The 24,747-nt window shown below is 41.4% G+C and overlaps 2 protein-coding genes across 2 annotated transcripts in view; both read right to left on the bottom strand.

The window, feature by feature from the left end:
- Positions 1–5,781: 5,781 nt before the first annotated feature.
- On the bottom strand, positions 5,782–6,153 carry LOC139443865 (uncharacterized). The gene has a single exon (XM_071224760.1). It carries the CDS (start codon positions 6,151–6,153, stop codon positions 5,782–5,784), a length of 372 nt encoding a protein of 123 aa, XP_071080861.1.
- A 2,231-nt stretch (positions 6,154–8,384) lies between these two features.
- LOC139442538 (uncharacterized) overlaps positions 8,385–24,747 on the bottom strand; it is a 41,986-nt gene continuing 25,623 nt past the window's right edge. Inside the window, exons 3-10 of the mRNA XM_071223355.1 lie at positions 20,562–20,706; positions 16,280–16,392; positions 15,715–15,862; positions 13,062–13,333; positions 12,479–12,596; positions 11,321–11,596; positions 9,187–9,267; positions 8,385–8,572 (exon numbers count right to left, since the gene is read on the bottom strand). Coding sequence (XP_071079456.1) covers positions 8,415–8,572; positions 9,187–9,267; positions 11,321–11,596; positions 12,479–12,596; positions 13,062–13,333; positions 15,715–15,862; positions 16,280–16,392; positions 20,562–20,706 — 1,311 coding nt within the window. The 3' untranslated portion in view covers positions 8,385–8,414. The remainder of the gene's footprint in view (positions 8,573–9,186; positions 9,268–11,320; positions 11,597–12,478; positions 12,597–13,061; positions 13,334–15,714; positions 15,863–16,279; positions 16,393–20,561; positions 20,707–24,747) is intronic.

Genomic DNA, 24,747 nt, shown 5'->3' with positions numbered 1-24,747 from the left:
TTGCAAAAGGTTACGATAAATGTAAGTGAAATATCAAAACATGGAAAAACAGACTCCATGTCCCTTATGGGCCACCATACAAATCAACTACATGTATAATCGTTAATTTTTTATTCATCAAAATAAAACAAATTCTTCACAATATATTTTTCATCTTCCTGTCCTATAGAGTAAACAGACAATCTGCAAAATGTATTTATAAAATGAAAGATGCTGTTCCAACGATATCAATTACAAATTCACACACAGCCTGGGGGCGTCCAACGAAAGAATCTGTCCTTAGAGGAACAAATAATATCATTATTTTCTGTCACCTTTGGACACCTTAAAAAATAGTACATTTACTCTGTAGCTCACCTGAATATGTAATATAGCTCACCTGAAAATATAGTCAGCATTACTTATCTGTTGCTGTCAGCCCTGATACTCAGACATTTCGACATATTTGGATCTGCCTTAACATATTGGAAACCTGAAGCAAAACAATGTGACGGAATCTGCCACGGAGAATATGGCACGTCATTTACTGAATTTGGTGAGAAACACATTAACATTTTCAGAGAAAGTTCAAAGGATGGATGGTTAACAGGTAATCTTTTATCAAGTGACCTTGTCATGACATGTAACTGGTAAGCTAATGTTGAGAAACAACTGACATGCAACAATGTGTACATTCAACATGTCATAGAAACCGTGTTATACAATTTGTGACATTGATGATATATATATATACAGTATGCAGTATGATATATTCCATGTTAAACACTGTGATTGAAAAGAGATGTTTTCAGAATAAATATTTCAGTATACAATCAGTCAAACACTAAACCATTCATTCCAAGTCATTCAGATATTGATAAAAACAAGATATGCTAAATGCCTTCTTTTCAACAGTGAGTTGTATACAAAATTATTTTTTTTTAAACGTGCTTAAAATCGTAAAGATAAAATTTCCACATATCATGAAAACATTTTATTTCTCCAAAAATTAAAACACTTATTGCGTATGTTTTTAGAAACAGGGTCATGTGACTTGAATCTTGAAGCTGACAGGCTATACTCGGTGTCTGTTTGTTTCCTTCAAGAATATCTATAACTGTGATACAGTCAATATAACCTTCTGTCATGTAGGGATCTTCATGGAAAAGTTGACAAAACATACTAGCCTAATTTATAAAACATATGGTAGAGTCCCGTCACTCATAGCGCCAGCTGATACCGAGCAGCTGCACCACACCACATCACACAGCGGAGATCAAACTTCATCATCTGAATGTGATTGTTGGATGTTACTTCGTTGTACAGACATTACAAAAGCACACAAATGTTGACAGCTGACCAGTCTTCTCACTGAGCATTCTATTACTTGTATGAATACTAGCTGTGTTATTACCAGTTTCATGTAGACTGTTCAGTTCATTATTCACAAAAATATTAATCCTACGACTCATAGATATAGATATTCAATAATTCAACATTGGATACCTTCAGCTCTGGAACAAAACATATCGTTCTATATATTGTTGTAATCAGTAGTCAGTACTGAAACACCTGATATTGCTGTCATGTGAGCTGTACGCTAAAACATGGACTATATGAAATATAAAGAGATCACTACGTGAGTGGCTGTCGGACATGTATCTGATGAGTTTGTGCCCAAATGGAATCTGACAGGCTATGTTATCACCTGTTTCCTACTCACCTTCAAAGCACACCATTTTAGTATTGAATCGTTTCATATTTTGTCTATTCTCCTGATCACAGTGGAGCATTAATACATAAGACAAAGGTCATGAGTGATGTTATCCTCAATACTTATACCTGGTGTAACCCTCCGCAAAAACCTTTCCGCCAAATCTGTGGATTTTCTAGGTAATGATAATAATACAAACTTCTATCCTCACCACTTGAAGTAGAATCATAAAATATCCTGATCATTAATCAACGAGGGTAGCTGCACATGTGGTAATATATATTCAATTCCGACGAAAAATAATATTACCTTACATTAATGAAAAAAATTGCAAAGTGCGCTTTTCAAGAAATATCCATATTACTTGCAATAAACATCATTGAATATCCATATTGCTTGCAATAAACATCATTGAATTTTGACCACAAGGTTACAATCGGGGTAATCTTTGGCAGTCTGGTGTCTAAATTTAGGTCCTCAGAGTGACGAGCGAACGCATTAACCACTACACTACCTGATAGCCCCTGAGCTGAATGAAAAAACGCGTGAACGTGTAGTAATTAAATTGCAAAGTCATTGCTAAATATAACCTCTCAGTCACCTGACTGTCAATTCTTTCCAGGATCAAAACACTGCCATCTTTATGTGGGAGGAAAGTGATGCAGGTCTCAGACGCTTACCACTTTGGTGAAACCCACAAGCACAGGTATGGTGCTGACAAACCTAGAAACATAATTAGGACGAACTGGAAATTAGTAACAGACTTCAGAAGCTCTTTTCATGAGGAAGCAAGCAGACATGGCCGAGGAATGGGCAAAGATGACATTTTCTGTACTGCCCACTGTTTGGGTTCAGTAAATGGTGACTAACAGAAAGTACATAATTTGTAACCTTTACTACATTTCAGCTTGATCACTGTGATAGTAGCAAACAAACATTTTCTTGTCAATGTGAACAAAATATAACTCTGGTTTGAGAGGATCCCAATTAGATAATTTTCTACAGTCCTACAGCGGTGCAAGATATCCTGCTGAAGTCTCAGCGTAAACTTCAGCTTCTTCTGTGAAGATGTCCATGGCAGACGACAGGTAGATGTAAACACTCATGCCATAAGGTCACATGGATTCGGTCTTGTAAAATTAGAATACAATAACATCTCTCTGGGATGGTCTCTTGGCACAGCTTCTTGACTTGGCTCAGTTTGGTGATGAGATCATGCTTACTTCATGTGGAAGGATGTTGCATGACTCACATTAGCATATATCCCAGACAGTAGCAACAAATATTTGGACAAAATAACAAAAGATTTATTGGACAAGAGGACTACACAACATATGAAATGCATCTGTAGTGTGACTTCATCTTGATGCCAGCCACCTGGCACTTCTTCCCACTGTGGATTAACATGGAAAGGTAGATATGTAGGACCCACTGACCATCATCTTTCCGAGGCTAGGGAGTAACAGACTTAAAAAGTCCACTTTCCACCCTTGCCGTACTAGGCAGGAATTATGGAGTTATATTTTGGCTGGACTAACGAGTCTATGCATAGTCCAATCAAAATCCTGTTAACCAAATCCATAAACAATGTGGCGACGCCATGCAAAATTTGTTTGATTGAGGGATCAGAGAGCATGTGTACCCACAACAGGGCGTCAACAGATATTTTCGGAATCTTTTCATGCTATTAATGAAGCTGCTCAAGTGAGATAAAACCCTTGATCTTAATTATCGATCAGATCGTCTTGACTGGGCGCCGCCATTTTGTTTGCAGCAAATGCAAGTGATACGAGAGGTGGAATCTTATTAGTCAGTAGGGGGGACATAGAAGGGACATACTGTAAAACAGGAAATTAATGCGAGCAGAATATTAAAGCGAAAAATTCGATTGACGGAAGGTCGCATTAATTTTATGCGCATTAATTTTTTAGTTAACCAAGTCACCTACACAAAGTGAAGTTGAGTAGTGGTCAGTTCACATTCTGTCAAGCAGCCCAGATTGGCGCCTGCCACGAATTATCCCATCAGTGTCCTTTACAAGCTTGTCAAGAGCAGACACGAACCAACGCGCATGAATGGGTTTTATGACACTAATCCGCAGGTCAACAGGAGTGTGAGAATTGTCACCTGATCGAAGATTTGATACACTGATCTGTTTTCTACTTCTTTTCATCAAAGGGCCGAACGTATATACTAGTACCAACAGACTGTCAACTAAAACAACACTAACACAATGAAAGCTGCAAGGAAACCATTCTCATGCTTGGCCATCAAACATACGGGCAATTAGCTTAAATAATATTAAAATAAGGAAGGAATCTCACACTGAAAACACATGGACAGGGGATTTAATGTGCACAGTTATTTTATTTATCTCTGTCTACTCACAGTTCCTGCTCAAAACGTCATTTGAAACAAACAAAGCGTTTTCAGGTAAGGCTTTTATTTACGTAGGTTACATTATTTAAAATAACACAGAACATAAATCCAGCGCATAATTTTCTAGAGGGTATGGGCACTCGCATTTTTAAAATGCGCATTTATGTTTAAAATAAAGAGCTCACATTATTTTCATGTCGCATTAAATTCCTGTTTTACAGTAACTTGTAATAGCCACTGGTGGCGCTACAACCAAGCCCAAAAACTCCAGCCTGGTGGACTTTTAAAGTCAGCTAACTGTTGCCTCGGGGAGATGACAGAACATAGTCTCCTGCCCATCTAGAAGGAGGAACACACATGGTGCAGCTTACAGGGGGTACCATGTTCACAGGGACATATTTGGAACTCATTTCAAGATTTAAACACAACACTGGTTTCTGGTTTAACATTTGAAAAGTGTGACTGCTGGGGACGACCCCCAGTGTGTTATTCAGTGACATGTCACCGGTAGTGTAGACTGGATAATAGGTCAATGGGAAAACAACAATAAATTCAAAATGACAGACAACACATAAGTGGCAAGGTCAGGTTATGCAGATGTTAAAACAAAGAGGCCTCGATCCGTCTTCAACCCAAACAACACGAACCTGCTCATGCTCATGCTCACTTACACAATACTTGTAACAACCATTGATAAAAAAGCTCGGCTCATGATTTGGGAAAAACATTTTTTCTTCATATTTTAATGCTTAACAACTGTTATTTCAATAGAATAAAGAAATATTATGTTTGAATGTGAAAATCATAAGCCCTCCCACCCGCCATAAGAAATGTTCCTGATCTCTGCTTGCATCAATTTCTACCCCACGCACCAATCTGGACTCTATGGTGACAGAACTACTCAAGGTGATTATCACTATTGAACTGTGACCTGTGACCTTTAACCTTCAGTGACTTCCCAGAATCCGTGTACTAATGATCGCATCATGACATTAACAATCTGTTTTCATATTAACAATAATAAAAATACTGAAAAGGAATACATGTAACTGTTCAAACAAAGGTATCGTATACCTAATTATAAATAAAACTATTTGATTGTGTCACGCCTTGGAACGTTCTTAACAAATGTGTATAATCTGTACATGTGAGAATAAATAAATGTTACCGATAAAAAGGTATTTTGCTTTGCAAGCTAATAACTATTGGATAACTACAAAATATATTAAGATTGTAAACAATGCTAATATGTTTTCTCTTGAAGCACATTAACAGGTATGTACATTAGAAGCTACGTCACAGCAGCAGGACAACAGGGAATTTGAGCAAATGTCAAATATTCTTCAACAACAACTTTTCACTGGTAAATTTCAAATAGTAGTCTCTCTCAGAAGCACAATCACTGATCAGCATACTCGGCCTCACAATACATCAACAATACATCACATGTATACAGTCTCACAAAAATAGATGATAATATCTACAATAACACGAAGAAGGCACAGACATTGCAAGAATATCAACTGTTATCATAGTTCAGTGTGTTTGACATTTCATTGAACAATAGGAAAACATGAGTTTTCAAATCACAGAACTTGTGTCACATGTTGAGTGAGAGGTGGGATGGGGAGGGGTTGGGAGGGGATGGTCGTGGGAGGCGTGGGGATGGATGGGTAGGGGTGAAGATGGTTTTGGGAGGGGTGGGATGGTTACGGGAGGGGTGGGGTTAGTTGTGGAAGGGGTGGAGATGGTCGTGGGAGAGGTGGAGGTTGTGGGAGAGATGGGATGGTTGTGGGAGGGGTGGAGATGTTGTGGGAGGGGTGGAGATGGTCGTGGGAGGGGTGGAGATTGTCATGGGAGGGGTGGGGATGGTCGTGGGAGGGGTCGAGATTGTCATGGGAGGGGTGGAGATGTTGTGGAAGGGGTGGAGATGATCGTGGGAGAGGTGGAGGTTGTGGGAGGGGTGGGATGGTTGTGGGAGGGGTGGAGATGGTTGTGGGAGGGGTGGAGATGGTCGTGGGAGGGGTGGGGATGGTCGTGGGAGGGGTGGAGATTGTCATGGGAGGGGTGGAGATGGTCATGGGAGGGGTGGAGATGGTCGTGGGAGGGGTTGGGATGGTTGTGGGAGGGGTGGTGAAGGGGAGGGGTTGGGATGGATGGGTAGGGGTGGGGAAGGGTAGGGGTTGAGATGGATGGGTAGGGGTGGGGATGGGGAGGGGTTGGGATGGATGGGTAGGGGTGGGGAAGGGTAGGGGTTGGGATGGATGGGTAGGGTTGGGGTGGGGTTGGGATAGATGGGTAGGGGTGGGGAAGGGTAGGGGTTGGGATAGATGGGTAGGGGTGGGGATGGGGAGGGGTTGGGATGGATGGGTAGGGGTGGGGATGGGGAGGGGTTGGGATGGATGGGTAGGGGTGGGGAAGGGTAGGGGTTGGGATGGATGGGTAGGGTTGGGGTGGGGTTGGGATAGATGGGTAGGGGTGGGGATGGGGAGGGGTTGGGATGGATGGGTAGGGGTGGGGAAGGGTAGGGGTTGGGATGGATGGGTTGGGATGGATGGGTAGGGGTGGGGAAGGGTAGGGGTTGGGATGGATGGGTAGGGTTGGGGAAGGGTAGGGGTTGGGATGGATGGGTAGGGTTGGGGTGGGGTTGGGATGGATGGGTAGGGGTGGGGAAGGGGAGGGGTTGGGATGGATGGGTAGGGGTGGGGAAGGGGAGGGGTTGGGATGGATGGGTAGGGTTGGGGAAGGGGAGGGGTTGGGATGGATGGGTAGTGGTGGGATGGTTGTGGGAGGGGTGAAGATGGGTGTGCTAGGGGAGGAATGACGTGGGCATGGTTGAATTCTCTGAAATCCAGTGAAGTGTACCCATGTCTTGTACCTAGGACTGGAAAACACATTGACCAGGCCAATCTCGTACATGTATCATGTGTATCGATGCCCCCTCATGTTGATTTATCACAGACCCACCCATTTGCTGGCATCTCACACATAGGACTGAACTTGAGGTAGCTTCATTCAGAACAACTAGAACAGCAATAAACTCAGCCACTCCTGTTTAGTACCCAATCTCATTAAAATCAGATCTTAGTTCTCGCTACCACTAAACAAAGATCTGAGGACATCCCATTACGGGTCACGTCAGGCCGACCTTTCGCGAACTCTGACCGACCAATGGAATTACTGACAAGAAATCGACATAAGCCAATCAGAAGGCAGCTTTCTCGTGCTTTACGGCACTAATTTCAAATTGGCAACTACGCTTCGAAACATATTTTGGCAAATTCTCGCTTAAACAATTGAAACCTGAACAAAAGAACACTTGCGTTGGCTAATATATGGTCTAGATTGTATAGATTCAGTCGTTAAGCCTGTAATTATCTTCCGGAATACCCCATTTAAAAGTTTTCGAGGTAGCATGATGAGAAATCACATTCTGACTGTCACTTTCATGAACTGGTAAGCGACGTTCTGATTGGTCGGATGAAAGGTCATTCTGACGTGACCCCTTATAGGATGTCCTCAGATCTTTCTTTAGTGGTAGTGAGAACAAGGATCTGATTTTAATGAGATTGGTTTAGTACCCAGATATCCATATCAAAGTCTAACGTAGAACAAGCCTTTAGAATAACATATTACAAACACAATTCCATCATGAATTTCAATGCAAGCATGAAAGAGGTATCAAGAAATACAATACACTGTCTTGAATCACATTCAACTGATTAACAATGCACAGAAATCTCATTATTATAGGCTGCAGCTGTAATACACAGTCCATGAATCCACCCTCCCCATCACCCGAACACACGCGACAGCATCCCTGTCCCACCCAACTGTCCAAGCCCACACGCCACCAGCTTCCACACAACAAACCCCGACTATCCACCCAACACCCTATCCACAGACCCCCTCACAAACTATCCACCCCCTCCACACTATCAACCCCCCATGCACTATCCACCCTTCACGCACTATCCACCCCTCACAAACTATCCAACCCCCACACACTATCCAACCCCCACACTATCTACCTCCCACACACTATCCAACAAATCCCCGCCCCCTCACTATCAACCCCCTCACACACTGTCCACCCCACACACTATCCACCCCCCCACACACACTGTCCACCCCCCACACACACTATCCACCGACCCCACTATCAACCCCCCAGGCACTATCCACCCTTCATGCACTATCCGCCCCTCACAAACAATCCACCCCCACACACTATCCACCTCCCACACACTATCCACCCCCCCACACTCCACCCCCCACACTCCACCCCCCACACGCACACTATCAACCCCCTCACACACTGTCCACCCCACACACAGCCACCCTACTTGAGGTACATCTCATCCCACAGTTGGTTCTGCAACTCTGGGTGTGCCTGTGCGATCACCCCGACACACTGATTGTGCTGCAGCGTGGCCATCGCCAGCTCGCTGATACGCAGGAGAAGGTAGCCCATCCTCCCTTCATAGTTGGTGTGGTGTCCTGAAAACAACTTCCATATATGAAAAGAAAATAGACAACATATTTTTTCAGTCTTGCGTATAAGGATCTATACAGAAATGTTGCTATTACAGTTCAATTTGACATGTTTTGTCTACTACATTTACAACCAGCATAGGTTGCTAGGGACCAGGTCTATCCCAGAATCCCCGGAGGGAGTGCAGTCAAATCTGACAGTCTTCCAGTCAGATGGCATCAATACACCATGGATGAAGAGAGAAAACCATCCATACCTTGATTAAAGAACCTGAAATGTCACGGAAATACTCCAAAAGCCACAACCAGTAACTTCAGTTCATAGAAACATCTTAATTGGGATCCCAAACAATCTCGATCCCAATATCAGTACCGCCTCCATGGAACATTTAACTTAACTTTTAGCAATATTCCAGCAATAACACGGGGGGGGGGGGGGGGGGGGGGGTTGGGCACACACCAGAAACAGGGTTTAACACATTGTTCCTATGTTGGGAATCGAACATGGGTCTTCAGCGTGACGAGCAAACACTTTAACCACTAGGCTACCCACACACAAACACCCCCCCCCCCCCCCGTTCTACAGAGAACAGACAGATACGGGAGGCAAAACTACTTACTCTTTATGTACACCTGTAGAGAATCGAGCAGATCTGAACTCATTCCGTCCACTCGGTCTCTTTCTGTCATGGTCAGATTCTCTGGAACAACATCATACAACACTATGAGGAACATCGTCGACATCTTGCAACAAGGAGGAAGTGACTGATGTAGAGTGAGTGAATGTGTATGATCTTATGCCGCTTACAGCAACATTCCAGCAATATCACGGCAGGGGGACACCAGAAATGGGTGTAGAGAAAGAGAATCAATAACAGGTGTTGTTTGACGTTGTTGTTGTTGTCTTTTTGACAGTCAGCGATATCACAGATGCCTGTAAACAATCAAGTCTGGGCAGGACAATCAGTGGTTGACATCATGAGCACCAGCTCAAGACACTCCCACCTGTCGGCTAACCACTGGAGACGGAAATTGGAACATTCAACCAAATTAAATGAGTGAGTGAGTGAATATGGTTTTATGCCGCTTTTAGCAATATTCCAGCAATATCATGGCAGGGGACACCAGAAATGGGCTACACTCATTGTATCCATGTCGGGAATCGAACCCGGGTCTTTGGCGTGACGAGCGAACTCTTTAACCACTAGGCTACCTGACTGCCCCAACCAAATTAAGTGAAACAAATAAATACCTTACTGTTATGTTGAAAGTCATCTTCCAAAGGTGAGGGAGTTAGCAGACTATAAAAGTCCAGTTTTCACCCTTGCCGAACTAGGCTAGTATTATGGAGTTATATTTAGGCTGGACTACTGAGTCTATGCATTGTCCAATCAAAATCAGTTAACAGAATCGACATCCGGTTCGTAAACTGCCACTCAGATTTGGGTCGATTGCAGGATTTGCAAAGCATGTGTACCGCCAACTCGCCATCAACAGATATTTACCAAATCTTTTTATGTTTTTAATGAAGGTGCTCACTTGATTTAATGCACTTCGCAAAGGAAGACCCATTTCATCATAATTTACATTTTCATTATTGATAAGATCGTCTTGACTGCAAGTGATGCAAGTGATATCAGAGGTGGAATCTGATTGGTCAATTGGAGTGACACAGAAGGGACATAACTCGTAATAGCCACTGGTGGCGCTACAATTGAGCACCAAAGGTAATGTGTTACCAAGCAAATTGTGTTCCCCAAACAGAACCTGCCTTTGATTATGTCAACATGCACAATCAGTTTCATCAGTTAGTTGCCATTGCCTCATAAGTGTGTGTGTGCGACACAAGACTCTCGAGGAACGCCATCTTACCACTGTTCAGCAACACAAGACTCGAGAGGAACGCCATCTTACCACTGTTCAGCAACACAAGACTCGAGAGGAACGCCATCTTACCACTGTTCAGCAACACAAGACTCGAGAGGAACACCATCTTACAAATGTTCAGCAACACAAGACTCGAGAGGAACACCATCTTACCACTCTTCAGCAACACAAGACTCGAGAGGAACACAATCTTACCATTGTTTAGCAACACAAGACTCGAGAGGAACACCATCTTACCACTGTTCAGCAACACAAGACTCGAGAGGAACACCATCTTACCATTGTTTAGCAACACAAGACTCGAGAGGAACACCATCTTACCACTGTTCAGCAACACAAGACTCGAGAGGAACACCATCTTACCATTGTTTAGCAACACAAGACTCGAGAGGAACACCATCTTACCACTGTTCAGCAACACAAGACTCGAGAGGAACACCATCTTACCATTGTTTAGCAACACAAGACTCGAGAGGAACACCATCTTACCACTGTTCAGCAACACAAGACTCGAGAGGAACACCATCTTACCACTGTTCAGCAACACAAGACTCGAGAGGAACACCATCTTACCACTGCTCAGCAACACAAGACTCGACAGGAACGCCATCTTACCACTGTTCAGCAACACAAGACTCGAGAGGAACGCCATCTTACCACTGTTCAGCAACACAAGACTCGAGAGGAACACCATCTTACCACTGCTCAGCAACACAAGACTCGACAGGAAAGCCATCTTACCACTGTTCAGCAACACAAGACTCGAGAGGAACGCCATCTTACCACTGTTCAGCAACACAAGACTCGAGAGGACCACCATCTTACCACTGTTCAGCAACACAAGACTCGAGAGGAACGCCATCTTACCACTGTTCAGCAACACAAGACTCGAGAGGAACGCCAGCTCTGTGTCGTCAAAATTCTTTGATTTCACCATCACGCCAAAGTGGTGGAAGTGTTTCGGGATGATCTTAAACTGAGGGAAGTATCTCAGAATGGCTTCTTCCTCCTCTGGCGAGAAATCAAAGAAGCGGTACTCTTTTTTTTCAAGGTTGTAGAACTGACAATGGTTGAGGATACACAGAGAATATGTCGCCATCTGGATGAGTGACACTTGATCCTGGAGACTCAGTGACTGGAAGTCTGCAACAACAAATGTGGACTATCATTTTAACATTTGGGATCTTATATTGTCATTAGGATTGTCATATTAATATTTGGATTGTTGTATTGTTATTTGGATTGTTATATTGTTATTTGGATTGTTATATTGTTATTTGGATTGTTATAATTTTATTTAGATTGTTATATTAACATATGGATTGTCATATCAACATTTGGATTGTTATACTAACATTTGGATTGTCATATTAATATTTGGATTTTTATATTAATATTTGGATTGTTATACTAACATTTGGATTGTAAAATTAACATTTGGATTGTCATATTAATATTTGTATTTTTTTATTGTTATTTGGATTGTTATATTGACATTTGGATTGTTAAATTGACATGTGGATTGTTATATTAACATTTGGATTGTTATATTGACTTGTGGAATGTTATATTTACATTTGAATTGTTATACTAACATTTGGGTTGTTATACTAACATTTGGATTGTTATATTGACATTTGGATTGATATACTAATATTTGGATTGTCATATTAACATTTGGATTGTCATATTGTTATTTGGATTGTCATATTGACATTTGGATTGTTATACTAACAATTGGATTGTCATATTAACATTTGAATTGTAAAATTGACATTTGGATTGTTATATTGACATTTGGATTGATATATTAACATTTGGATTGTTATATTGACATTTGGATTGATATATTAACATTTGGATTGTCATATTAATATTTGGATTGTCATAATATTATTTGGATTGTTATATTGTTATTTGGATTGTTATATTGTTATTTGGATTGTTATTTTAACATTTGCATTGACATAGTGGCATATAGATTGTCCACCTGAGCCGGATTCACACGGATATGGCATTACTTACTGGGTAGTTTCTTGGAGAATTTGATGACACACTTGGCATTGAACTCAAAATGGACCATAATCGTCTTCCATGTGTTCTGCAAGTCATTGCAGTTCAACTCGTAGTTGTTGAAGCAGATCTGCAGATAGAAGTGAACCACATGGAAAGTCACAGTTAGTGTTCCAGTGAGTGGAAGTTGTTACATGCCAGTGAGAAATGTTCAAGTGATATCATGATGACCTGTAAGTACTCAAGTCAAACGTCATCAGGTTTTATACCAGAATACGTATGTGAAACCGAAGATGCTAATCAGAGAGTGAGTGAGTGAATGAGTATGGTTTTACACTGCTTTTTGAAACATTCTAGCAATATCACGGTAGAGGACACCAGAAATGGATTTTACACATTGTACCCATGTGGGGAATTGAACCTGGGTCTTCTGCGTGATGAGTGAACACTTTAACCACAATAAATCAAATAAATACTTTTTGAAACATTATCCTAGCCATTCAAAGACTTGATTACTCCACCGGCATCAACGGCTCCCATGCTGAATAACTTATTGTAATCCTCTGACCTTATTATCTAAATGACCTTGACCTACTTTGTTGGGCATGATGAGTGCACTAAGTTCATTCCATGCCTCCTTGACCAGTTTGATGGTGTTGTCAATGACTTCCATGTCAAGTTTCTTCTTAACCAGTGGCAGGGTGGTCTTGCAGTGCACCCTGGTGAAGGCAGCGATATCTAGAGGGATGGGTGGTGGTGAGGGGTCTTTTGCCACTGGATCTGCATCACTGGTTCGCTTCCCTTGTTTCCTAGCCTCTATCGAGATTGCATGTTTAATTGCATTGGGTTGCCGACCAATTCGACTTGCTGAAATAGAGAAATGGCGACATTACAAAATCATAATTCAAATTTGGGTGTTGTTTATTTTTATTTCATTGTTATTGTTTTAATGCTGCACTCAGCAAAATTCCAACGACATGATGGCGGTCTGTAAAGAATCGAGTCTGGACCTGATTGTTTAAGTGATTGACATCATGAGCATCGATGGATGCAATTGGGATACAATGTCATGTACCCCACAAAGTCACCGGGCCAGACCGTCCAAATCATTTGTTCGCCTCTTAGGACAAGTATGTAAATGTAATCACGTTACTTAGGCCACGATTTCAGTTAGTCCAATATATCTTACAAGTTTAGGACCAAACATGATTCCACAATCGATCTGTATTACAAGATGATTAGTAAGATTTGACATGACTCTGTCATGGGGATCTAACAAGCCGAGTTTGATAAATACCATCACCAATGAGCGTGTAGAGTTACCCAGGAAGGTATCTCTATCATGGGTTAAGGCAGGTAGACTGACCAGAATGATGGATGAGGATTACATAGCAAGTGTTTCTCTGATACATGGGACCTATCAAGCCGAGTTTGATAAATACCATCACTAATGAACATATAGAGTTACCCAGGAAGGTATCTTTATCATGGGTTATGGCAGGTAGACTGACCAGAATGATGGATGAGGATTACATAGAATGTGTTTCTCTGACACATGGGAATGACAATATCCCATAGTTGTTCATGAATCGGGTAGACCTGCCCCACCACCTTGCACCACCGCTACTCAAACAGCTGCTGTCAGCAATGTAAAGTTAATTCATCCATCTGTTCCGCAGAGACAGAAATGTCTCAATTTTAGAAATATAAGTGACCTCAGACCTACTAGTGTCCTACTGTATAAATGTTGATGTTATATTGTATACATGATGTTACCTTTACCATGTTTACAACATGTTTTATCCTGCTGTGCTTACCTGTATGCATGTCTATAATGTATACGAATGTGTACACCTACAATATGATAAAACCATGTATTGAATTTCATGAGAGGACATATATCTGTTATATGTTACAGGTATGTTGAATAAGGTGCATTGCATCGCAGGTTTCATTGGTTGTTTGAAAGCGTCTAACATGTTGGTAGATGCAGATGTCTTCTACAATAACACTTGTGAGCAGTTTTACCATCAGAAATATGTATGTTGTGGCATGTTTGATGACTTGAATATTTGTTGATAGATTGCACGTGCAATCACTGCCCAATGAGACATTCGACAATATTCTATATAGGTGCATGTCCAGTGACTTAATAATAAGTTGATGTTGTTATTTTGAAAAAAAATATCTATTTATAATATCAAATTGTTGAGGAAATATTTTTATCAATTAAATTACCAATCTGCTTCTGCTATATCTTTACAAAGAAGAATTGTTTGATCATGATTTGTACCTTAGCCTTGACATGTTACTATTTTCTGATAGGTACAACGCAAGACAGATCCTATCTGAGACATCCTAGGTTCATGAACTATTTAGACAGTTAACTGAGCTATTTTAGACAAGAAGAGTTTGATAGCACAAACTGAATCTGCCACTTGGGGAATGGAAATTAGCTTCTATTGAAATAAGTGTATGAGTCATTTCGGTATGACTTTAAACATTATTTCGGTGTGATGAACTAATATATATATGTGTTGTATATAAGTAAGTCAGGCTACAAGAAACTAACTGAGGACCTTGTCAGTATATTTGTGAAAACTTCCATCATAAATAAATGGCCTTGAGCAAACGAAACTGACTTGTACTTTGGAGCTACATCACCGTGGAAGCAAGGAGTGGTTGAGAGGAGAAAGTGACCTGGGCAGAAGGGTATCATATCCGACTCCTAAGGTTTCACATGCCCCCACCCCCACCCCCGCCCACCCTCAAATATTTAAAGACTTTTCCATTGTATTTTAAGCAATTTCATGCAGAGCAGTTTGGACAACGTTCACACCAAGAAATTGCATACGTTAATGGCAAAAGACCATGTCAAATAAACAGAAATGGTAGATGCAGTAAAATTTCGAAGTTAAATCATTTCCGAATTTCGGCTGATAATTTTACATCCCTGAACGGTTGGTTTTACATGGCAGTCAGCAATATTTCAACTGTAAGCTTGCAAATAAATTTGAGCCCGGCAAACCAGTGATCGATGTTATGAGGCCCACACAGTCAGAGTTTGATGACACGTAATGAACCTAATCACAAATTGATCATCCAGTCCATCTTAGTAGCCGTTACGACAAGGAAGAGTCATATTCCAACCCACATCCCTAGTGGCTGTTCCCCAAAAATGAGTATGTTGGTTTGAACTCAAACTGTTTACATTTAAAAATTAAATTTGAAATGAAACAAAGTCGCACCTTCGACTGACATGCCGGCCTCCAGGCACTTTCTGTAGCGACAAGCCTTGCATACATTGCGAGTCAGCATGCTGATCTCACACTTGTCCTCCTTGGAACACTTGTACGAGTGCCATTCACGCTCCTTCGCCATTCGCCGAAAGAAGCCCTGCAGCCCAAGAAGCAGAGTGATGCAACAGGGTCGGCAAAGGTGGGGCAACATTCTCAGAGGTCAAAATATAGGATGAAAGACAAGAACATTGTACCTGCATGTCAGGAAATGATTTGTTGTTTGTTTGATTTTTGTTTAACACCGCACTCAGCAATGTTCCAGCTATATGACGGCGGTCTGTAAATAATCAAGTCTGGACCAGACAATCCAGTGATCGATATCAGGAGCATCAATCCACACAATTGGGATACGATGACATGCGTCAACAAAGTCAGTGAGCCTGGCCCTTCCATACCGTTAGTTGCCTCATACGACAAGTAAAGTATCCTGTTACGGAAAGCATGGGTTGCAAAAAAAAAACAGGGACGAATTAAGTAATCAGTAGTTAAATGATATGGGGGATATTTAGCTCACCTTACAACCCTCACAAGTGAGGGCTCCGAAGTGAAAGCCCGACGAGGCTCCACCACAGACGCGGCAAGGAATGTTAGATATGCCTGCGACAGCATCCTTCCCATGGCTGTCACCTGAAACAGAGTGAGTGAGTGAGTGAGTGAGTGAGTGAGGTGAAATGGGGTTTCACATCGTGTCAAAGATTATTGCATTTATAAAGTGACATGTGCGTGCATAAGTGCATTGAATGAATTATAAAAATACCCCTGATTTTAAGGAAGGAAATAAGACAATACCAATTTTTAACCAAATTAAGTGTGTTTTTCCCAATGTGTCTGCCATGGGCTCTTAGCTTGGGATCCTTGATAAATCCTTGCTAAATCCTTGCTAGGTGAGGTGATGACAAACGGAGAGCGGGAGAGGGGAAGTGGTACCTGCAGCTAAACTGGAACATACCACTAATGAGCACTGATACAACATACTAATATACTGAACTGCAAAAGAAACACCACCATGGATAGATATATGAGAAATCGTATTTGTCCAAACACTGTAAACATACTTTGAGACATATTAATTAGATGAAACTTGGCAAAACTGATCGTCATGGTTGAAATTAAAGTGTCAAATGTTCTTAAAGTGAAACGCAACTCTAGTCTCTGAGAAAATGGCATCACAAGTCAGTATCTCGTGTGTCCGGCATGTGCATTGATGACTGCCGTGCAACGTCGATACATGGAATGGATGAGGCGGTTGATGAAGGCCATAGGCACTTGAGCCCACACTCTGAGGAACGCCTGACGCAGTTCAGCTGCAGTTGTCGGCCTTGGTCGGACGTCATTCAGACGTCTTTGAATCTCGTCCCATAGGTGCTCAATGGGATTTAAATCAGGGCTGAGGGCAGTCCACTGCATGGTTCTGATGCCATTCTGCTGGAGGAAGTCTCTTGTTGCTCTCGCAGTGTGGGCGTGGGCGTTATCAACTCATAGTTGTGGCGACGTGACAAATAATCCCACTTGTCCCTCTCAACAACACAAGCATCCAAACAACGTTCCCCATGGCGTCGCCAGACTCTCTCTCTCTGCCATCTACTGTTGAGATACAGTAACAGCGCTCATCTGAGAAGAGGACTAGCCCAAATGCTGGTGCTGTGTTGCCCACTGAAGATGGTCCCGGCGTCAGAATGGGTCCTCGGTGTGGCCTGTGACAGTGGAGGTGTCTGCTTGTCAATCGTCGACGCACAGTGTCCACACTCAAAACGGTCTTGCAGATGCTGTCGCACAATCGGACGATCCTGACGTCAGGTGGTGAACCTTGGTCTTCGACTATGTGTACGTCCATCTGTAGTGTTGGTGGTCTGGTACCGTTGCTGGAGCCTGTATATGGTCTTGAAATGCATTGGCTACTTGCCGGGCGGTTTGTGCAGCTTGCAATCGTCGCTGATTCCTTGTCAATCTTGGCATGTGGTAGCAATTCAATAATGAATGAATGTTATACGATCTGGGTGGATTTTTATAGGGCAAGAAATGGTGGAAAGCATGCGCATTTCAATTTGCATGGAACTCACATGCATCTGGTTACCATGGCCGTTGCCGTGATGCGTTTGGGCGATCGGTTTTATTGTCATCTGCTTTGTTTTTTTATCATCAAATTCATTTGTCCGGACAAGGTAATGTCAAATTTTAGAAACTTAGACAAAAATTACCTAGTTATTTAAATGACAACTTTTCATGCAATGTTACTTGGGGTGACGGGGTTTTTTGCGGTTCAGTATAGTTACTTACTACAAGTAGTTCAGTAGTTCTCACAGTCTGACTGCATCATATTCCAAGAGGACTGACATGGACCACTGACTTTACACTTTGAAGGATCAATATATACTAATGTTAGTAAGTATGTTGTGTTTATTATTTATGAATTATGAATTTTTATGCCACACTTTCCAATTGATAACGAATCAAATGCCCTTAGACCATGATAGATCTTATTACTTGCCGGTCACTATAGTAGATCAGTGTGCAGTCGAGTTTCATTCTCATCTTCCTTGGGAGCATATAACCCAAGCAGCCATCTCCTCCTACCAGATACCGGTACCCATTTATTGCTGGGTGAACAGGCAAATTTTGAAGAAAGTCACTTGCCTTAAGAGCTATAGAAACTAACAGGAGCCATTCCACCGAACACAGTCACCCATTCAACTACTCTTGCAATTTTAGAATCAACTTTTAAACACTGTTTCATATGACGAACCTCAATTCACACAGGATTCAGGTTTCATTGTTCCTCTCCATGTCAACATTTTGGTCTAGGATTTCAACGACACACAAACTTTTGGTCCTTTAAGTTGAACACACCCATTATTTCCCTCAAGGTGTTTTAGAGAAATCTCTCTCAGCCATGGATGTGTTGCTATGGTAACATTGTAATGGCTTGCAGTATGACGTGGGAGAGGCATCTTGATTTCCCTGACAAGAAAAACAAGACGCTGCTAGCTCTACCATCACAGGAAACGAGAAAAGCAGGACGCTGCTAGCTCCACCATCACAGGAAACGAGAGAAGGCAATAATGAAATCCATTTCCTTCCACAACACATTTAGACCACGACATTTATACTATGACTTTTGGACCATGACGTTTGTACCATGACATGTTTAAAATCTGACATGTTTATACCACATGTTTATACCATGACATGCTTATACAGCAACATGTTTAGACCACATCGTTTATACCATGACGTGTTTATACCATGACATGTTTATACCCTGACATGCTTATACCACATGTTTATACCATGACATGTTTATACAGTAACATGTTTATACCACAACGTTTATACCCTGACATGTTTATACCCTGACATGTTTATAATCTGACATATTTATACCATGACATGTTTATACCACAACATGTTTATACCATGACATGTTTATACCATGTCATATGTCGTGGTGGCACATGGTCCTGTGCGCAGCATACAGATCACTAATCAGGTGAAGTTAAGCAACGTCGGTCTCGGAGAGTAGTTGGATGGGTGACCACGTTAAGCAGCGTGACTCCTGAGAGTTTCTGGGGCTTCGGTCCTGCCCCACACTGAAGCACATGTACCACATGTGGTGTCTCCCTAGGCAAGTGACTTTGTTCGAAATGTGCCTCTGTTCACCCAGCAGTGAATGGGTACCAGACAGGATGAGATGGTCATGTGGCTGTTAGCCTTCTAGCGCCTCACAGGCAGCTTGGGTTGGATACTCCCCAGGGAACTGAGAATGAAATTGACCGGGGTAATGATAGTGAAGGGCTATAAGCATCCACTTGGTGAATGGAATCTGGAAGTACCGACGTAGCATATATAGATTGTCACTGTCTGCTAGGTCACATCAAGTACCGACGTAGTATATATAGATTGTCACTGTCTGCTAGGTCACATCAAGTACCGACATAGTATATATAGATTGTCACTGTCTGCTAGGTCACATCAACTACCAACGTAGTATACATAGATTGTCACTGTCTGCTAGGTCACATCAAGAACCTCCTGTGATGCTACCAGGCAAGCTGACCTAAACAATATCTTAATTGTTTGTTTGTTGTTTAACGCCGCAGTCAGCAATATTCCATCTATATGACCGTAGTATGTAAAACCATGACAATGCAGTGATTGACATAATGTGCATGTGGGAAGCAATTGGGACATGCATTAACTAAGTCAGCGAGGCTGAGCACCCAATACTGTTATTTGCATGGGTTGCTGAAGTTGCTCTAGTTTGGATGTTGTAACATTACTCACTCTTTTGGAAAACACATTCCCAATGTAGTATATTTTTAAAGCACATGGTCCTGTGCCTCTAGCTACCTAACAAATTTATAAGCACATCCTGGCTAACGACCTTCACCTTCACTTTCTGCCCTGAGGTGCCCCAAAATTTCAAAATGAAAGCGTATATGTGGCATTGCTTATGTAAAGTAAATTTACTGTAAATGCAGTAAGAATTCATTTAACATGTGAATGACCTTGACATTTGTCATGTTGCATTAGAAAACACATTGGGACTTTTGCCATCTCATAAGCAACACTCTGATTGGTCAGATGAAAGGTCATTCTGACGTGACCTGTAATGGGATGTACTCAGATCTGTGTGTAGCAGCAGCAACTGCTAAGATCAGATTTAATAAGATGGGAATAAAGATGAAAGGGGAAATACAGGGCGACTATTTGGTGATGGAAAGTCCTGTTTGCAGCAGGAGGCTGAGGCTGAGGCTGCGAGGCGGGGGACGCTGCGAGGCAGGGAGGCCGGGTGTTACCTGGGCTGTACATGTGGAGGGAAAGGCACTTTTGGTATCGGCAATGCTGGCAACGAACACGTGTCTCCTTTGTGATGACACAATCTTCTGACTTATGACACACAAACTTGACCTTCTCCTGGCGTGACGCTCGCACAAAGAATTTCTGAAAAGGAAATGGACTGTACAGTGCATTGAATGACTGACACAACTAGCTGACATTGCTGAAAAAATATGACGGTACAACACAAAACATTGTGCAACATTTATACAATATTCTTGGTAGGCATTTGAAATAATGACACGTACATCTGTCAGTTACACACTGCCAAGTCTGTGTTTCTACAATATTTAAAGTGTGCATGGTCATAGATTTATACAGTGGAAACATAGTAATACTACGGAAAAACATTAATACTGTGGTACCAAATTAATACTGTGGAAATAGATTAATACTATGGTAACAAATTAATACCGTGGAAACAAATTAATACAGTGATAATACATTAATACTGTGGAAACAAATTAATACTGTAGAAACAAATTTATACTGTGTAAATAGATTAATACATTGGAAATAGATAAGTACAGTGGAAATAGATTAATACTGTGGAAATAGATTAATACACTTGAAATAGATTTATACATTGGAAATAGATAAATACAGTGGAAATAGATTAACACTGTGGAAATAGATTAATACTGTGGAAATAGTGGAAATACAGTGTTCCCTCGCTATTGCGCTCTTCAATATAACGCTAACTCAGTTAGAGTGCGCGGAAAAGCATGGCTCCCAAAACGTACAAACATAACTCAAGTTTTCCAATGACACGATGTTTTCCCCCATCTCAGAAAACATTATTAGCTGATAACCGCGACCACGTAACACCGGAATTACGTCAACAAATCTGAACTGAAGTATGCAAAAGTAATCCAATTATTCTGATATCTAGTTATGAACAAATTGTTCACTGTTTATCTGGACTAATGTTTGCAATATATTTTATTAATTATATTCAAAACTGCATTCAAAAACAATAATTTCGGCAAAATCGTATGTGAAGTGATCAGTAGATCACACAACTCACCGTTATTTACAGCAACCACGGTCAGATTACCGCTATTGACGCCGTGAAATGAAGTTTAGTTGCAAGAGAATAGATACACATATCATAAATGCCTGATGATAAGCAGCTGCAGGTCAAGAGGCTACTATCACTTTTTTCTTAATTTGACAATAAACTCAAAACATCAAACTCAGTCTAAGCCAGTTTAATAATTAACTTTGCTAACCCCCAAAATGTCCCATTTAATTTCAATTTTGTCATGGTAGCCAACTGAGTTTTCAATGTGGAGCCGCGACGCGGGCTGAAAAGTTCTAAGCCTGACGATGAGCCACAACGTATATAGATGTATATAACTCTTTGCCATGAGGGACCGCATTGATGGAGTCGGTTCTTCGTTACTTTTCAACACTATCCCCTCTGAGATGACACCTGCCAATGATGCTCGATTCCTCTGGTGGAGAAGGCTTTCTGCTGGCATAATGCTTGCCAGTTGCGTAGATTACAGATCGGGTGACAACGACATGTGCACAACACGCTTGGTGAACAACACACATTTAGTGAGTCACCATCAACATTTTGCCTTGCAATTCTTGTGTGACCTCAACAGATTAGCATAATATTTGCCATTAATGATCTATCTGACCCAATCTAATTAAAATCAGATCTTAGTTCTCACTACCGCTAAACAAAGATCACAGGACAGCCTATTGCAGGTTATGTCAGACCGACCTTGTGTGAATTTTGCCTAACCAATGGAATAACTAACAAGAAGTTGACATTAGCCAATCATACTGCGCTTTGAAATCTATGTTGACAAAGTCTCTATGAACATGATGAAACATTTGAAACTGGAACAGATGAACATACTGAAGTGGGTAATAGATGGCCCAAATTGTAGGGATTGAGTCACAAAGCCTTCAACTGTCGTTCGGAATACCCAGTGTTAAATCTTTGCATGACTAGAAATCACATTCCGACTGTAACTTACATGATCTGGTAAGTGAGGCTCTCATTGGTCAGATGAATGGTCGTGACCCATAATGGGATGTCCTCAGATCTTTGTTGAGCGGTATTGAGAAGTAAGATCTGATTTTAATGAGATCTGATCTGACCTTACGGGAGGTTGTCCGACACATAGATTACTTTGGAATCCCAGACAAGCGAACTTCTGCAGAGGAGAAGACGTTACAACTTTCCACAGCTTTCACTGTTGTTTCGTCTCTGATCGAGAGTTAAAAACCCAGGACAGTCCCTAAGCAGGAAATTATTGTACTTAATCAATGCAAGCTGTTAAGGGTGTACTATACATCCTTCATAGTTAGGCTCAGAACTTTTCAGCCACCCCTTGTATGTTATCTGTAGATTTCACAGCACCTGATGCAACCTGTAACAACCCACGCATTAGTTCCAAATTCAATATAGCCCCATCCAAGATACAAAAAAAATAATGCAGCTCTAATGAAAGGACCTACCATTATCTCCTAATTATTAACATGACTAGTGGCGATGATCAAGTTTCCAATTTCCGAGACAACCTCCTTACTGGAAGGCCTTGATTTACACAGCCCTAATCATGGCAGTAATCACGTGTCCCTTTCTGATGGCTTGTACAGGTGTGTCAACACTTGTTGCAGCGCTAGACATTGCCAATAGTCCTTCCCAACAGTTAAGATATCATAAGGACTAGTAGAAATTTGCTATTTCTAAGGGTTTTGCAATATGCTATCATTATAAGGACTAGAGGACCAAAACTGTTAGTTTCTGTCACTGTGATGCTTCTGCTCTGACACATCTGTGACTAGTAATTGATTTCTTGAGGAGAATATCGTCTCTCTTTTCATCTCAAGACATATCTGACAAATACTGATTAGACCCTCCAGATATTTGTAACTCCACGATTTTCAGGTGAAACTGAAGTAAGAATCACAACTAGTTAGTGACAAAGACGCACACAACAGTCTGAGAGTAGCAGAAGCTGATGCTGTATCGCCATCACCACAATCTTAACATTTTCACATAAGCACCCAAACTTAAAATAGTGAACGATAATAATAACAGGCATAAACAGAACCAGACTCATCCCCACCTTTTCCTGTTTGTTTGTTTGTTTGTTTATGGTTTAACGCCACACAATATGCAATCCAATATACTGCTTCCTGATTCTACATCCCTTTATGGAGTTGTTGAAGATCCCTTGACGACAAGTAGAAAACGTAATGGTGATCTCTAAAGAATTGCAGAATGGGCTGATATATGGTCAGTCGCGTTTAACCTTTGTTTGTTGTTTAACGTCGCACTCAGCAATATTCCAGCTATTTGACGGCGGTCTGTAAATGATCGAGTCTGGACCAGACAATCCAGTGACTGACATCATGAGCATCGATCCACGCAATTTGAATATGATGACATGCATAAACCAAGTCAGCGAGCCTGACCTGGCCTTTTACAACAAGCATGGGTTGCTGAAGACGTATTCGACCCCGGATCTTCACGGGTCACCTTTTCCTGAATGCTCCAAAACTTTATATAGAACTCATATATCATACCCTATTGTGACTTAACCAAATCAGGTGACAGTTGACCTCGCATATGGCCAATGCAGTACAGCTTTGAAACATGAAGGTCAATGCCTTAGCTACCTTAGTAACAAAGTTATAAGCTCTTCTGGTTTAATAACATCAATAGTTAATGTTTTGGAAAAAACACATTACCTATGTGAACTTTGAAACAGAAAGTGCCTTGCCTGTAGCTACCTAATTAGCAAAATTATAAGCCTTCAATTGACCTTCAATTTCTACCATGAACTGCCTAAAGATGTGTATATAAAGCTTTGTCAAATTCCAATCAGTAATAGGCAAGATATAGCTTACACAAGCTTCTTGGAACGTCTGTTTCACACCGAGTGATCTTGACCTTCAATATCATCCAATCACACGCAAGATTTTTTTGTTTTGTTTGTTGTTTAATGCCACACTCAACAGGTATGAAGTCTCCAACATCGGTCACCAGCGCATGGTCAAGAGCTCAAATTCGAGCAAACACATAAAGCAGCCCGATTTACACCATGGGCTGCTATTTTCATGTATTAAGATAACACATACTGGGAAAAACGGTAACAGTGAGATACAGAGGCTGCAAGG

The sequence above is a fragment of the Haliotis cracherodii genome, unplaced genomic scaffold (genome assembly GCF_022045235.1).
Source record: "Haliotis cracherodii isolate W230 unplaced genomic scaffold, xgHalCrac1.p SCAF_5, whole genome shotgun sequence".
Taxonomy (NCBI): Eukaryota; Metazoa; Mollusca; class Gastropoda; order Lepetellida; family Haliotidae; genus Haliotis; species Haliotis cracherodii.
Note: the sequence above shows the minus strand (reverse complement) of the source record. Positions and strands in the feature narration are given on the sequence as shown.

Excerpts from the sequence above, each read along its gene's own strand:
- LOC139443865 (XM_071224760.1), bottom strand. The coding sequence starts at position 6,153 with ATGACCATCTCCACCCCTCCCATGACAATCTCCACCCCTCCCACGACC.